The sequence below is a fragment of the Mytilus trossulus genome, chromosome 4, assembly GCF_036588685.1.
Source record: "Mytilus trossulus isolate FHL-02 chromosome 4, PNRI_Mtr1.1.1.hap1, whole genome shotgun sequence".
Taxonomy (NCBI): domain Eukaryota; kingdom Metazoa; phylum Mollusca; class Bivalvia; order Mytilida; family Mytilidae; genus Mytilus; species Mytilus trossulus.
Genome location: NC_086376.1, coordinates 76,910,650 through 76,926,274, shown reverse-complemented (window position 1 = coordinate 76,926,274; position 15,625 = coordinate 76,910,650). Strand labels below are relative to the sequence as shown.

Here is a 15,625-nt window from a genome sequence, read left to right as displayed (position 1 = left end):
TAAACAGCGGTAAAGTACTGCTGCCTTTATTTACACATAAACTATTAGGATTAGGGTAAGTTTGAGAGAAACAACTTATGGTAAGTCACAGATATTTATTATGTAGTTGTATAAGCATTTAAATTGATTCTTTCCATGGATATTATTTCGCCCTACAACCTTCAGTCATGCTTCGCTGCCTTTGGATATTTTGCAGAGAATTCATTACCAAAGTTTTGAAACTGAATTACTTCATTTTCATTTGCTAACAAAAATATGTACATGCGATACATTTATATGTGTCAACAGTTTATATATGTGGTATTTATTGTTATTGAGTCATTCATGGGTTTCTTTGCCTTGATTTTTTATTGTCTCTTTTGTGTCTTTCGTGTCTCTTAGGAATGCACGTTTATTTTTGGTATTCATGTATTATAAAAATATAAATGCATTTGTTTCGTGAAAACAAAATTACATACTTACATTAACATCAACCATAAACGGGTTGTAATGACCACCTGGACTAGAACAACCGGAAGTAGCATCACTCTTTACAGGTTTTTGATGAACATGCCATTTATGTCCATTTGTCTGAAAAATATTTCGAACAATTTCAATATCGATAGGTAAGAAACATTTAAATGTATGTGTTTTATCTAAAACTAGAGGATCTAAAGAGCCTGTGTTACTCACCTTGACATATGTGCATATTAAACTAAGGATAATCTCCAACATAGTAGATAAGAATAGAATTGATGACAAAGATCTCTGTTATGTTGATGCTATGGCTTCCATGTTGGTAGGCACGCGGGGTCATTGGAACATTTTATAAAACAACATAACTCATTTATGACTATGGCAAAGTTTGGTTTTTGGTCCAGTAGTTTCAGAGGAGAAGTTTCTTGTAAAAGCTCACGAGGACGGACTATGGACGCCAAGTGATGAGGATAGCTTAATGGGCGAAGTGAGCCAAAAAAGTATGAAAGGTTGAAGAGAGCAATAATCAACCAAAAGCAACAGTAGTATACCGCTGTTTAAAACTCGTAAATCTATGGACAAAAAACAAAATTGGGGTAACAAACTAAAACTGAGGAAAACGCATTAAATATAAAAGGAGAATAACGACACAACATAAAAATGTAACACACACAGAAACAGACTAAGCATTAGACAAAATCCGATAAGAATGACAAATATAACATAAAAACCAAATACATGAATTTGGGATAGAAAAGTACCGTGACAAGTCTTATAGCAATGTGAATTCACACTCAAATATAAGAGAAAACAAACGACACAACGGAAACACAACGTTAAAATGTTACACCCACATAAACGAACTATGATATAAAAATGGTCATTTTCCATGTCATCTTATATTACTGAAAAGAAACCTATGTATCTGCTGATTGAAATAGTTATGAAACGTTTATATAGATCTATTGATTGATGTGTAGAACATGTTCATCATTCAATATTGAAAGCTGAAACATATTTTCCATTTCCTTTCAAAGCATTATTGTATCCTGTTGTTGATCTTACAGTGTGATTAAAATTCAGATATCTGGGTTATTAGCATAGAGAACTACAAATATATACATCATTTGGATTGTCCTTCTAACAATCATAAATTATACTCAGTTGTGTTGATGAACGCACTACAGAGATTGTCATATACTATTAAAAAGATGATCAATTAAAAAAGAACTTTATGATATCTTAACATTATTGGTCTACAATGCTGAGCAATAAAGGTAAGAAAAACAAGCTTGAATTGATAGATTTTTCTTTGGAACCAAAAGTTCATTTTCAAAAATAGGTAGCGAGGTTACATAAAACCAATATATTTTCGAACTCTCTCGGTTTCTAAAAACATATGGTAGCTTTTCAAATTCATCATCAATTAATTAGTTGATCTTAGTTACCCGTTGTGTTTTGGATACAACACGTAGGTATGTTTGAAAATTAAAATCACAAAAATACTGAACACCGAGGAAAATTCATAACGGAAAGTCCCTAATCAAATGGTAAAACACATCAAATAAATCTATTACAACTGTCATATTCCTGACTTTTATTGCATTCTTCAAAATTGACACAATATTCACATATACCCAGCAACTTAAAATGTTTTGAACATATTTATTGTATTGCGATAGAATAACAGACAACTCTCGGCCGGATTCAGATCATTCTAGATGATGTACATGTACGCAACCACAGGTCACTGAATAATCCTCCAATAATGAGAAAACCACAAACAGTATTGTCGGTAATAAAAGGCACAGTCCTGACAAATGTTAGACAATTTAAACGAGAAAACAAATATGACAACTCAATTAACGACAGACTATAAGTTCATGAAAATAGGGTTGTAAAAAAATGCAATTTTAAAAGGATTTTGTGTCATTAATTTGTTATTTAATTACCCTAAACCTCACACCTTCGTTTATTAACACGTAAAAATATTTGAAACGAGTGTATCATTTAACAAATAATGGAATGGTTCAAAGCTTTTTATTGTAAACTGTATGTGTATAGCCTAGTACAGTCGATTTGATACTACTTATCTTTAGACAACTGTGACCCTACCCGAAGAATTGTAATTTTATTTCATTTTATGTTCTGCACAGAATATGTCATTAATCACAAAATATGCAAGGTAATAATACACTCAACTACCTTCCAAGTTAAAATTACAGAGTCAAAGCGTGTAGTTCATAAAAATGAAAATAACTTGACGAAAATCTACATGATCCTACATAAATTTTAACTACTGAGACCCTATAGAAGTATTGTTCAGACAGATACAGTATTACATAATTTGAGTGTATGTCTGTGAAATAAGATGTTATGCAAAACATTCCCCATTTTCTTTCTCAATTTAAACTATCTTTAAAGCTAGAATTACGTGATGAAAATAAAAAAAATTGACGACAAAATTATATCATTTGAAGAAATCCAAGTAAATGGCAAAATATTAAAACAAACTAGTAAAAAAAAAATAATCGGTTTAACAAATATTTGCAAGTTTTGTGTGATAATAATAAGATTATCATCGCCCGTTGTGTGCACTGCAAACCGTATAAGTATGAAAAGAGATCTATCAAGAAGTTGAATAATTATGTTCTTAAAAATCTTAGTAAAATATAGTAGCAAAAAGAACATGTTTAAACAGTACTTTAGTCAGTTATTTAGTTATTATCTACACTGGATGTTCTTACAAAAAAGTAACCACTGATATCATGTCCTAATTTTGTAAATATTTTAGAAAGAATAAATTAGTGGATTCGTGGATTAACATCAAATGTAATATGTAGAAGAAGATTTATAATTCACTTGTCTAGATTCAAATGATATTTGGTTTACATTACAGTAGGTATTGGTCAAGCAACTGTAAGTCACACAAAACAAATGTTTTCCCAATGATATCTATGCATAATCTTTTCAATTTATTAAATAACTACTCAGTCTAAATTGACCGCTGTCAAACGAAGTCAAAGAGTTACATTTTAGTATTATAATATATGTTATGGTTGGACAATGGATGATTTGCCCCGTGCGCTCAATCTTATAATAAACATCTTTCTATAGAGTATCAAAAAACAAAGAAAGCAGGTGCTCTTGAATGTACGTACATACTTCATATTGGGATAAAATAGATACAAACTTTCTTACATGGACAAAATAAATTCACAAACATTTTTTATAGTGTAGTGGAAGTGGGCACTCTATTAGTTTTGAAAACTTCATAAAACCCAACAGTGAAACTGATGCTATGAACATTGTTTGAAATAAAGATCTGTGCATCCCATTGATAGTCAAGTAGGATATACAAATCTCAACCATCAATAGATGAATGATCACCATTGTCGTCCATTCACAATTTTTGTTCGATGCTAAAATATGTTTCTACGTACTCAAATATTTTGGATTTTATTAGTGAAATAAAAACAAATGATAATTGAGTTCCAAGACTACTCGTGTAAAACTAAGAACATGCTGGTTTATATTGTGACGTCATTTCGCTCTAAGTCAAAGTAGTTCTGAGAAAGTATGTGGAAATTACAGAAGGAAAAATATTACACAACAACACTTTGTTTAATTTCTAAATATGATACGTTTATAAAATTTTTTGTTCTCGTGTTTCAACATTAATGATTTTATCATGAACACAAACTTTTCTATATGTGCCATATCCTTACCATTTTGTTATTGGTGTCAAAAAAGTAAGGCGAACATTCCAAATATAAACCAGTGTGAAAATTAGGGGATTTTTTAAACTGCAATAATTTATTATTGTTTAATTGAAATATGCCAAAGATCAAGTACGGACAGGTAAAATGTAACTATTATAATCATATATTGTCAAATTATTATTTTTTTTGTTTTTAATTTTCTCAAATGATCCAAATCAGGTTTAAAGTGTATGGTTTAACTAGTTTTTTCCCGGTAATACTATGCAATAATAAGCAATATAAAATACTGATCTACATCTTTAATCTTATAGGAACGAGAAATAAGAGGATCAATTGACAACTACAAAAGCAAAATGTAAAAAAGATATAAAAGAAGATGAAACATATCTTTATAATTTAGTTGTCTGAGACTTCAAAATGATGAAAAAAAATGTGAAAGGAAATGAGGAATGTGTCAAATCGACAACAGCCCGGCCATAAAGCAGACAACAGCCGAATGCCACCAATGGGTCTTCAATGTAGCGAGAAACTCCCGCACCCGGAGGCGTCCTTCAGCTGGCCCCTTAAAAATATGTATACTAGTATAGTGATAATGGACCTCATACTATACTCCGAATTAAACACAAGAAACTAAAATTAAAAATCAAAGACGACTAACAAAGGCCAGAGGCTCCTGTCTTGGGACAGGTGCAAAATTGTGGAGGGGTTAAACATGTTTATGAGATCTCAACTCTCCCCTATACATCTGACCAATGTAGAAAGGTAAACGCATAACTATACGCACATTAGAATTCAGTTCACGAGAAGTCTGAGTCCGATGTCAGAAGATGTAACAAAAGAAAAGAAATAAAATGACAATAATACATAAATAACAGCAGACTACTAGCAGTAACTGACATGCCAGCTCCAGACCTCAATTCAACTGATTGAAAGATCATGTCTTCATCATATGAATATCAGGCACAATCCCTCCCGTTAGGGGTTTATTATCATACTATCATAAAATACATGAGAAGAACATAAACCGTGTCATGCAACTATTGATATGAAAATGTATTTCTCGAATAACTAAAAGCCATACATGGATACACATTGAAAAAAATAATGTAAACAGTTTCTCAACATGATTTATGCATAATCCTTGTATTTCGTCAACTTACTATTATGTCTGAAATGACCACTGACAACATATAGCCAAAAAGTGTTATTTTGGACTTTATATATATGTAAGCCTCAAATATATGTCCAACGTCTAATTATGTCTTAATCTATATTGTAACATAGACACCACAAATATATATAATGCTTTTCTCAAAACCATCTCCATTTGAACACGATGTGCACTGTCATATGTGTTTACGTCATAATTCATAGAAATCATAGCGTCTTACATAAAAATAAGGATAATTTTTGTTCAATGATAAAAAGTGTTTTTACATTATTATAATACATTCATTGGTTATTCAGCTTATCGCACATTTTGGATTTCATTAGTAAAATTATAAATAGGATCATAATTTAGTTCCCAGAATATTTGTTATTCAATAATTATTGAATAGCTAAAATAATATATCTTTAATGTATTAAAATATTTTTCATTTTTGGATAAACTGAACAGGTAAACTAAAGATTTTCGAATATACAGAAGGCACCACTTACATTCACAGCACTGATTATTTGGATATTATTCAGATAGCGATATGTTCAACATATTTGTTAAGTTTACTGCAATTAGCCTCTTTGAAATCTCCAAGTTTGCGCGACATGTTCAAAGAAAGTGTTTGTCGAGAAAATTTATATTGAAAATCAAGTACATTTTACCATAACTGGTACGCCATAATACTTTCTTCAAGAAGGTATTCATAAAAAGGTGCAAAAACTTGTATTTTGCAAAGATAATTATAATTAAACCGTGACAATAGAACAAGGTTCGTAGAAAGTCGTTGTTCAGTTAAACCACTTTCAAGTCAGATGTTAACTGCGGACATTTCTTAGTGTCATAAAATGACCCCCTTGGTCGATTAGCAGACATATTTCATATACTAATCTGATAAAAGAAAATAGGATAATAATATTTTAATAAGACATAAGACTCAGCGTTAGCGCTCATATCAAAACATTTAAAGGGACAATCAAATATGAAGTTGAAACATTTAAAACAAACATTCCAAACCTTTGAGTAAATAGTGATCAAAGGTACCAGGATTATAATTTAGTACGCAAGACGCGCGGTTCGTCAACCTAAGACTCATTAGTGACGCTCAGACCAGAATTGTTATAAAGCCAAACAAATACAAAGTTGAACAGCGTTGATGACCCAAAATTCCAAAAATGTGTGTCAAATACGGTTTATATGGTGATCTATTCCTGGGATAAGAACATCGTAAGTTTATAAATTCGACTATAGTCCGTTTGATTTCTATAAATCTTCAGAAATTAATTCTTAAAAATTAATTTTTACTAATAAATATTTTTTTTCTTCATGTGTGTTAATGTATGATATATACGAACTCTGACTATGAAAATCATAATTTTGAACCTATGATCAAAAAAGTTTCTCATTAGGTCTCTATGTTATTTCTATTTAAATTAATATAAAATACTCAATGGAGTAAGTATGAGTAGTGTAACAGCCTTCCATTCAAAACAAAAACATTAGACATGTGCTTTAAACCTGTTTTTTGTACCATGTGACTCTACTCATTTAAATAACTCTGGTCATGTGATTACTGAGCTTTCTGTATGCAATGAGAAATACAAAAGCATGCAAACAGAAAACTCAGTAATCACATGACCAGAGTTATTTAAATGAGTAAAGTCACATGGTACATTGAAACAGGTTTAAAGCACATGTCTAATGTTTTTGTTTTGATTGGAAGGCTGTTACACTACTAATACTGAATCCATTGAGTATTTAATATTAAATTAAAAAGAAATAACATAGAGACCTAATGAGTAACTTTTTTGATTATTGGTTCAAAATTATGATTTTCATAATCAGAGTTCGTATATATCATACATTAACACACATGAAGAAAAACAATATTTATTAGTAAAAATGAATTTATAAGAATTAATTTCTGAAGATTTATAGAAATCAAACGGACAATAAGGCATTGCATAGGTCCACTCATGGGGTAGATGATCCTATGGTAATTTAACACTAAATGCACAGTAGATTTACAGAAAATTGCGCAGTTTCACACTTAATTTCTTAATACACAGTAGATTAACAGAAAATAACCCATCAATGATAATTGACATTTTAGCAACATTGTGACTGCTGAGAGGGGGAAAAGTAAAATCACAAAAATACTGAACTCCTAGAAAAACTCAAAAAGGAAGGGCAATAATCATCATCATTGATACATCGCAGATGGAACCTCCAACAGCAGCGACATCGGCCAAGAAAAAAATCCACAAAGATACCAGGCTTATAATTTGGTAAGCAAGACTCGCGAAACGTCTAAAACAGACGAGGTATCAATAGCCCTCGAATCAAAACAGCTGGGAAGCCATATACAAAGAAGAGGCGCATTGAAAAACAAAAGTTATGAAACAAGTGTTAGACTTTACACTTAATATTCTTTGAGTATTTGTGTTATAACCATAAAAGAGGAACGAAAGATACCAGAGGGACAGTCAAACTCATAAATCGAAAATAATTGACAACGCCATAGCTAAAAATGAAAAGGACAAACAGACAAACAATAGTACACATGAAAACTAAAGGACAAACAACATTAACCCCAACAAAAAACTAGGGGTGATCTCAGGTGGTCCGGAAGGGTAGGCAGATCCTGCTCCACATGTTGCACCCGTCGTGTTGCTTATGGGATAACAAATCCGGTAAATAGTCTAATTCTGTAGGTCACATTTATGAAAGGGAAAGGGTTTGTATTTACGACGTAAGGAACATATCCGATATCATTTGTGAAACGGTTATTCCATAACGGTCAACCAACTCGTGATGGCGTCCGTAAAATTTACGAAGAGATGATTTCAACTTCACCATTTGGAACTCTTGATTAAAAAGCTTCCTTGTGAGCAAACAAAAAATAAAATCACCAGAAATACATAAAATGGAGTGTAAATCATACTTATATTAATATACAGTATGGTCGTTTTTTACACTAAATGCACAACGATACTGCTCACTAGGCTAGTGAAAAAAAACGTGTATCATTCACGCACACAATCTAAGAGAGCATTTTTTATCAAATCTATTTGTTGAAAACATAATGAAATCCTGTCAAATTTTATAAATTCAGCAACCATAAATCAGAACGTTTATCTTTTTTCTCATATTTAATGTCCATTAGAATGAGAAACACCATTTGATATGATAACTGATCGTACGATATGTTTTATTTAGCTGTGCAATAGCAAATGTGAATTAACTATGTGTCTATGACAATAACAGACTGAGAATTAAGTGCAACTTATTTTATATAATGCATATTTATGATTTTAATGTATATTGAATGAAACATTACCTTTGATCTGTCAGTGTTTACCAAGTCTACCAATACACCGGTATCACTTAGACCGCCGTCACTGTATCGGTATTGTGTCTGTAACGTGAAATTATGACATTTCATTAAACATTAATAGTATAAATTTCAAGTTACAAGCTTCAGGTACATTCGAAATGTTCATATTTACTGCCCAATATCCGCATAAAAGACAGCCACTAAATAATTTTGTCATAGCCTCAAATACACCTGACATTTTAGAGAAACTTGACAGTATCTGTATCTTTTCGTCAGATTCATTTCTTATCAGACATGACATAAAAATCTACAAGACAAAAATAACTCCTCTTAGCAATATTTGTGTCAAGACTATAGTACACCCATGCAGACTGACATAATCTCATATTCGTACTTTGCATAACGTGTTACATACTTGTTATGAAAGCTAATTTAATGTATATAGGATAGGAAAGTTATATGTTCCAAAACACTTTACAGAAACGGAACTTTAATCAAACAACCGATGCAATTCAATGGTTTTTATTTGTGTATTTCTAAAGTTGTCTTATGGATTTATTTCTTTGTTCGCCCAAAGATGTAGTTGTTCTGGTATTTTTAACCCGTGATTTTTTCACAACTCTAGCTTCATATTTCCCCTATCTCTGTGTGTATGTATAAATTAAATTTCGTCTTTTAAATTTTAGATATCTTTGAATCTAGCAATGTTGTTTCGAAAATCTTGAAACAAATTTCAGTACAAAATGTACATTTTGTTCATAGATTTTCACATATTGTTTCCCTCCTCATATCAAACCGTGTATAAAATGACTGTCAAAATACCACTAAACATACCATATAAATATATCCAGTTATTGATCCAGTGGAAAATGTAGCTTTTGCCTCAAACATTTCTCCTCCAGTACTGGCAGTATCTTCTGTTATATTACCACATACCCATCTCGGAGCACCTGTTGATGATTTGTGAATAACTATAGATCTTCCTGTGATGCTTAAAGGTCCACGTACAGGAAGCATGGTTTCTGATTCCATCCTTATGTAGGTAAGTTTGTTGTTGAGGAAAGTGCCGTATTTTGTACTCAAATCTCCTATTTCATATTCGTCATCTGAACTAGATCCATCGATCGCTCCTGCTGTAGCATTAACACCAAAAGGATTGAAATGTCCCCCAACAGAAGATGCAGAACATGGACTCGAACTTTCTTTTGGAACAGGATTAACATGGACATGGTATCCTCCTGCCATTGAAGCTAGTCCTGTTAACTGTATGTTGACATCTGTTGTACCATCAATAAGTCCTTCTGTATTTCGTGTCATCATAAATGATCCATCTACAGACCCAGAAGATTCTGAGGCCCATGTGCCAGTTTTAACAATGACTTTACGGTTTGGGATTGTATGAATATCAGCACATGATAACCTTCCTCCTCCTGAATCTGCTGCATGTATTACAACAGACCGACCTAAAATCTTTAGGTCCCCTGTAAGTGGTAAGTCATAATCTGTGAAAAAAATTCTTTGAATAGATCCTGATGTAGACCGTACTGATATTTTTCCGTGTTTGCCTGACATATCGCCAACCTCACATCGTAAAGGATTATTAGGGTTACATTCTGGATTATAATTTCCTGCTAGATCAACCGAATAGGGATTATAATGCCCTTGAACCGAACTGCAACGACCACTACTGATCAAAGCATCGGTACCGACTTTTCCCACGTGAACGTGCCATTTGTGGTCAATAGATCTACTCGAATTATTCCCATAGTCTACACACACGTAAATCATAGTGTCGGCCAGCTCTATGTCAATATCTGTTGGTTGTTTAAAAGCGATGTATCCAATGACAGGATATGTAAACGTTGTTAATCCTGTGACTGTAGTACCAACATATTCAATAGTAGCACAAACCCATCTATTACCATTGCCGTAATGAACAACTATAGATCGTCCTATTACGCTATTCGTACCAAATAAAGGTAAATTATAGTCAGTGTAATTCTCCATCTTATTTGTTAACCCACTTAACGAACCGTATTTACTGCTGAGATCTCCAAGTTCGTACTGATCGTCCGTACCCACAGTTGCTGCAGGGTCTGAAGAAGTATCAATTCCAAAAGGATTAAAATGTCCACTCACAGAATCAGCGTCACATACTTTCTGTTCGGTTGCCCACTTTTCTGGAACTGGCCATTTATGAACATGATATCCACCAGCTTTATTACCAAGTCCGGAAAGGTCAACAAAGGTCGTTGTAGAATCAAATGGTGATCTTTGTTGGAATGATATCGTTCCGACTACTCCGTCCCTACTTATAGTTGCCACAGCATTTCTTGTTGTATACTGAACAATTTTTGAACACACTAGAACATCTCCACTTTTAGATTTCAAAACTAAGATTTTGCCAATGACAGAGTTACTTCCGCTCAATGGGAGGTTAATATCAACAAATGAAGTCAAAATTTCTTCACTATTTTCCCCAACGGGTAAGTAAGAATTTTTAGAAGACAGATCTCCTATAGGACAATTTCCTTGATTGTCTTGATCACATGGTGAACTGGAACTACTTGTTGGATTATATAAAGCACCTTTACTAGAACAAGTACCAGAATATATACCCCATGCAACTGTTTCATTTGAATTTGTGGCTGTGTATTTTAAATGAAATGCATTTGCATATATAGAAGTTGCTGCTGATGACGATGATGATACTTGTCTGAAATAAATTGTTCCTCCTACTACAGATTGAAGTTTGGCTACTCCTGTTATGTGATCTTCGTCAGCTTCTATAGTGCTACACACTCGATCACCTGTTGTCGAATCATTCAGCAGCAGTGCTCTACCTGATAAAATTAAATTCAACATTAATCGAATGTACTGGTAAAAATGCTTCATTTATTGATATAACTATCCCTCAGAATCTGCTGTAATAGCGAAATATAATGTTTTTGCTTACATAATTAAGCATGCATTATATAGGTAAAAAAAAATCTTAAGATGAGCCAATAACAGAGTTTTGAGAGCAAGTCCATATAAGACATTTCCTGTGCATTTTTGAAGTCTGTTTATACACGATTTTAAAATAAAAGAGGTCGTGATTATCTGAGTTAATATGAGAAATATACAACTTAGAAAAAGCTATTGAAAAATAATTGTATAAGTGTTGAATGCACTTGAATGACAGTTTGGAGTTGTCATTATGTAAAGTTTATTGTGTTTGGATCATTTGTTTATCAATTAATACAAATAGCAGGTTGTTTACATCGGTACATTACATTTGCACTCATTACATTTGATCATAAAAATCTGATCATTTGCGCATTTTTTTTTCACAGGTAAACATAGGTAAATCGTAGATAATTTATAAATATAAATATGACACACTAACTTATAACATTATGATACCATTTATATAAGTTGAATGTCGTAAGATGACCCGAATTTGTTTACACCCTTGTTATTTAGGCTTTGGTGGGTCTCATTAGCACTCAAATCATACTTCCTTCTATGTAACTCTCAAATGAATATTATTTGTTTTGATCACTATCATAAATAGTCATGTAAAATGTTTATGCCTTTCGGACCCTGTAGTTGGAATAATTTTTGTAAACTGAATCGTTCGTCTTAAAATCATCGCATAAACATTGATCTTAAAGGCATGTTTTCAAGAAAGCTAAAGTTTTCCTATGATAAGATCTTGTGCAATATCATAATCAATATATTTTCCGGTTAAGTTAAGGTTTTAAAGGCGAGGCTTTTCCGATTGTTTCTGTCGTCTAATGACATGATATACACGGCAAATTTTATTTTTAACAAGCTTTTAAGAACGTTAATTACTTCCTTGTGTGTGCTCTTCTATTGTTTTCGTTTAACAATATTTCTAAGTATTCACAATTCTGATATTGCTTTTAATGGATAAAATTTATCAAATAGTTTAATAGGCCTAAATTGAGGTTTTGAAGTATATGTCCTATTTGAAATATATATCAAGCTTTGAATTTTCTTTTGGGCCCAGTATTTTTGTTATTTTAATTTGTACATAAAATTTGCAACATACACTTTTCTCTGATTGTGTTAAACCTTAATACCTTTATATAACAAAACGTAATAGTACCCAACTTGCATTTTCCATTTATTTTCCAAGTATGTCACGCGAATTTTTGTTATTCTATTCCACAGTTGTCTATTACATAACGGAACTTTTTTGTATTATTGTCTTTAATTTTTGCTAATGTGCTTTGTCTATATGCCTTTTTGTGCTTCTTTTCTACATATTTATTTTGTTTTATAGTTATTAATATAAGAACACATTTTTTGTTGACTGATGTATTCCTTCGTTTGACTTGTTTATTTATTAATACTGTTTATTTTGTTCAAACATCGTTGTCAATATAATGGAATTTGATGCGACTGTCATATAAGTGAGAGGTTTGGCTATCTATAAAACCAGACTCAATCTACAGTTTTCTACATAAGAAAATGACTGTACCAATTCAGGAATGTGTCAGTTGTTATCCATTCGTTTGTTGTATTTGAACTTTTGATATTGCCATTTGACTCATGAGAAGAAATTTTCCTAATAGAATTTTCCTCGGGTTCAGTATTTTTATGATTTCACTTTCTATTCAATTGAAACCAATGATGCAGTCAATATACACTAAGTCATTCACAGCATTGGTGTATATAAACTCATCATAGATACCAGGTTTGAAATTTTGTATTTGAGCTAGACGCGAGTTACGTCTACAAAACACTTCTACCTTTGTTGTCTTGATTATTTGTGAAAAACCTTCAAACACGTTGAATCCTAAGTCGACCGCTGTTTCAAAAACTCAACCCATAATATCAATTTCATCAACTTGAATTACATTTTGAATAGGCTAGCGGTATATTACTGCTGTTTTTATTGTCTTTCTATTACCAATGAACACAAAGGGAAGGTTAAGGAAATCGGGCCCCTTTTTATATCGTTCAAAGTATAACACGTATTTTTCTGTTTAACTCTGTGAAACATTAAATATATTTGTTTTACTAAAATTTCTTTCAAACATGTATTTGGTCATTCATTTATATGGTAGTTTCCCTTTTTTTTTTAAACCAGTCAGTTTTAACCATGACAAAAATACCTGTTAGAGAATTCAAGTTGGGTAGAACTGCTGTTGTTATTGTTTCTGTTGCTGTTCCACTACTTGAAACGGTACCAGTTGACTCGATATAACTGAAAGGTAAAATTTGATCTCATTCGATAAGAAAGATATTACAACTAGTAGACAGGTCAAGTTTTATTGTAACAGTATACGTGGTAAATATTAATAAATTTATCTGACCATAGTCCGTACAAATATCAAAATTTTGTCGATCAATAAATTGCTTGACCAAACCTTTTGATTTTGATAAAAATGTGACTTATAACACGACTATAAATAAAATTGTATCTTTTAAACAATAGACTGTGGTTTTTGTTTTAGAAGTGTAACTTTAAACTTCAAAATTACATCGTCTGGATACATTTTTATACACAATTCTTGTCAAAGAATTTTTTGGCCGAAATATCGGACTCAAATTTGAAGTATTTTACCTTTTCTACATTTGAAAATGCCTGTACCAAGTCAGGAATATGACAGTTGACTTGTTGTCCATTCGTTCGAAGTGTTTTATCATTTGATTTGTCATTTCACCAGGGACTTTCCGTTTGAATATTCCTCTGAGTTTGGTATTTTTGTGTTTTTATTTTTTTATCTAAAGACTGATTGTTATTTTTGTTTACGTTTTTGTGTTTACCTTTTATATTTAGTGATTGTACGTTTGACTAAAGGCTTTAGGCTTAAGATGGCAAGTATCTCAATAGAATAGAGTTACATGTAACACATCACTCTCTGGTGCCTCTGGTATTACGGATCATCGTCTGATAAAATATTTACCACTATGCATTCGAAAGAAAGTGTTTCTGTAAATTGACCGTAGCACAGTGCAATACTAACCGATTAATGACAAATTGTAATAAAAACTTGTTTGACATATAAATCAAATTTGAAACATATTCAACAATGTTATAAATGTCATTATGATACACTTACAATATGATATAAAACATCAATGCTGTTTGTCATCTGATAAGTACGTGACGTATTCTTACTACTCAAGTTTGAGAAAAACAATATCAGCAAAAACTCTCAAAAATATTTATCCATTTTTCTCACGCAATTTACTGACTGTAGTTTATCACAGTTTTGTTCAACTCAACATGAACTTTTAAACTGAAAATATCATGTAATAGTGTCACTTTTTCAATAATTTGTCTTCAACACAGCTTTAAAAATATTTAACACAAAAGCAGATATAAAAATTTCATTTGAAAAAAAATACTATACACTGAAATCTGCATGGTTATATGGTATGAACAAATGTCTATACCACCAGTAATATGGGCTATTTTGAACTTTGATTATAAACGTCTTCTTGAAATATTTAAATTCAAAAAGTGAATAGTATATTATATATTTTTATAGTTGCATCATAAAAATAATGACGACTTCTTACTTCATTCCAAGAACTGCATCGGAACACCTGACCTGTCGATCATACACCATTCGATTACTTCGGATGTTCCACGTGTTTGTATTGGCTAAGCCAGCTGCATTAAAGTTCACCGTGGTGTCTCCCCCATTTTGTGTGAATGTCACGGTACCAGTGACTCCATTTAAAGCAACTTTCGCTATTAAGGTTAAACCATATCCTTCAGTTACTGAAATAAAAATAAGTGAAACTTGATTAAACCAAATAACTATACGAATAAACTTTACATTGATACCAGTATTAAATAAACGATGAATGTTTATTCTGAATCTGCTGTATCCTTATACCCAAGTGTATGTTGGATCTTTATTCGGTCTTTGTTATGTTGCCTTTTTACCATTTAGAATACAAATTATTGGAAGAGTAATTCGTTAATAT

At 31.9% G+C, this 15,625-nt stretch overlaps 1 protein-coding gene across 1 annotated transcript in view; it reads right to left on the bottom strand.

Moving 5' to 3' along the window:
• LOC134715999 (uncharacterized) overlaps positions 1-15,625 on the bottom strand; it is a 39,806-nt gene that overhangs the window by 14,353 nt on the left and 9,828 nt on the right. The window contains exons 2-6 of the mRNA XM_063578656.1: positions 15,212-15,416; positions 13,798-13,889; positions 9,506-11,514; positions 8,675-8,752; positions 463-570 (exon numbers count right to left, since the gene is read on the bottom strand). Coding sequence (XP_063434726.1) covers positions 463-570; positions 8,675-8,752; positions 9,506-11,514; positions 13,798-13,889; positions 15,212-15,416 — 2,492 coding nt within the window. The remainder of the gene's footprint in view (positions 1-462; positions 571-8,674; positions 8,753-9,505; positions 11,515-13,797; positions 13,890-15,211; positions 15,417-15,625) is intronic.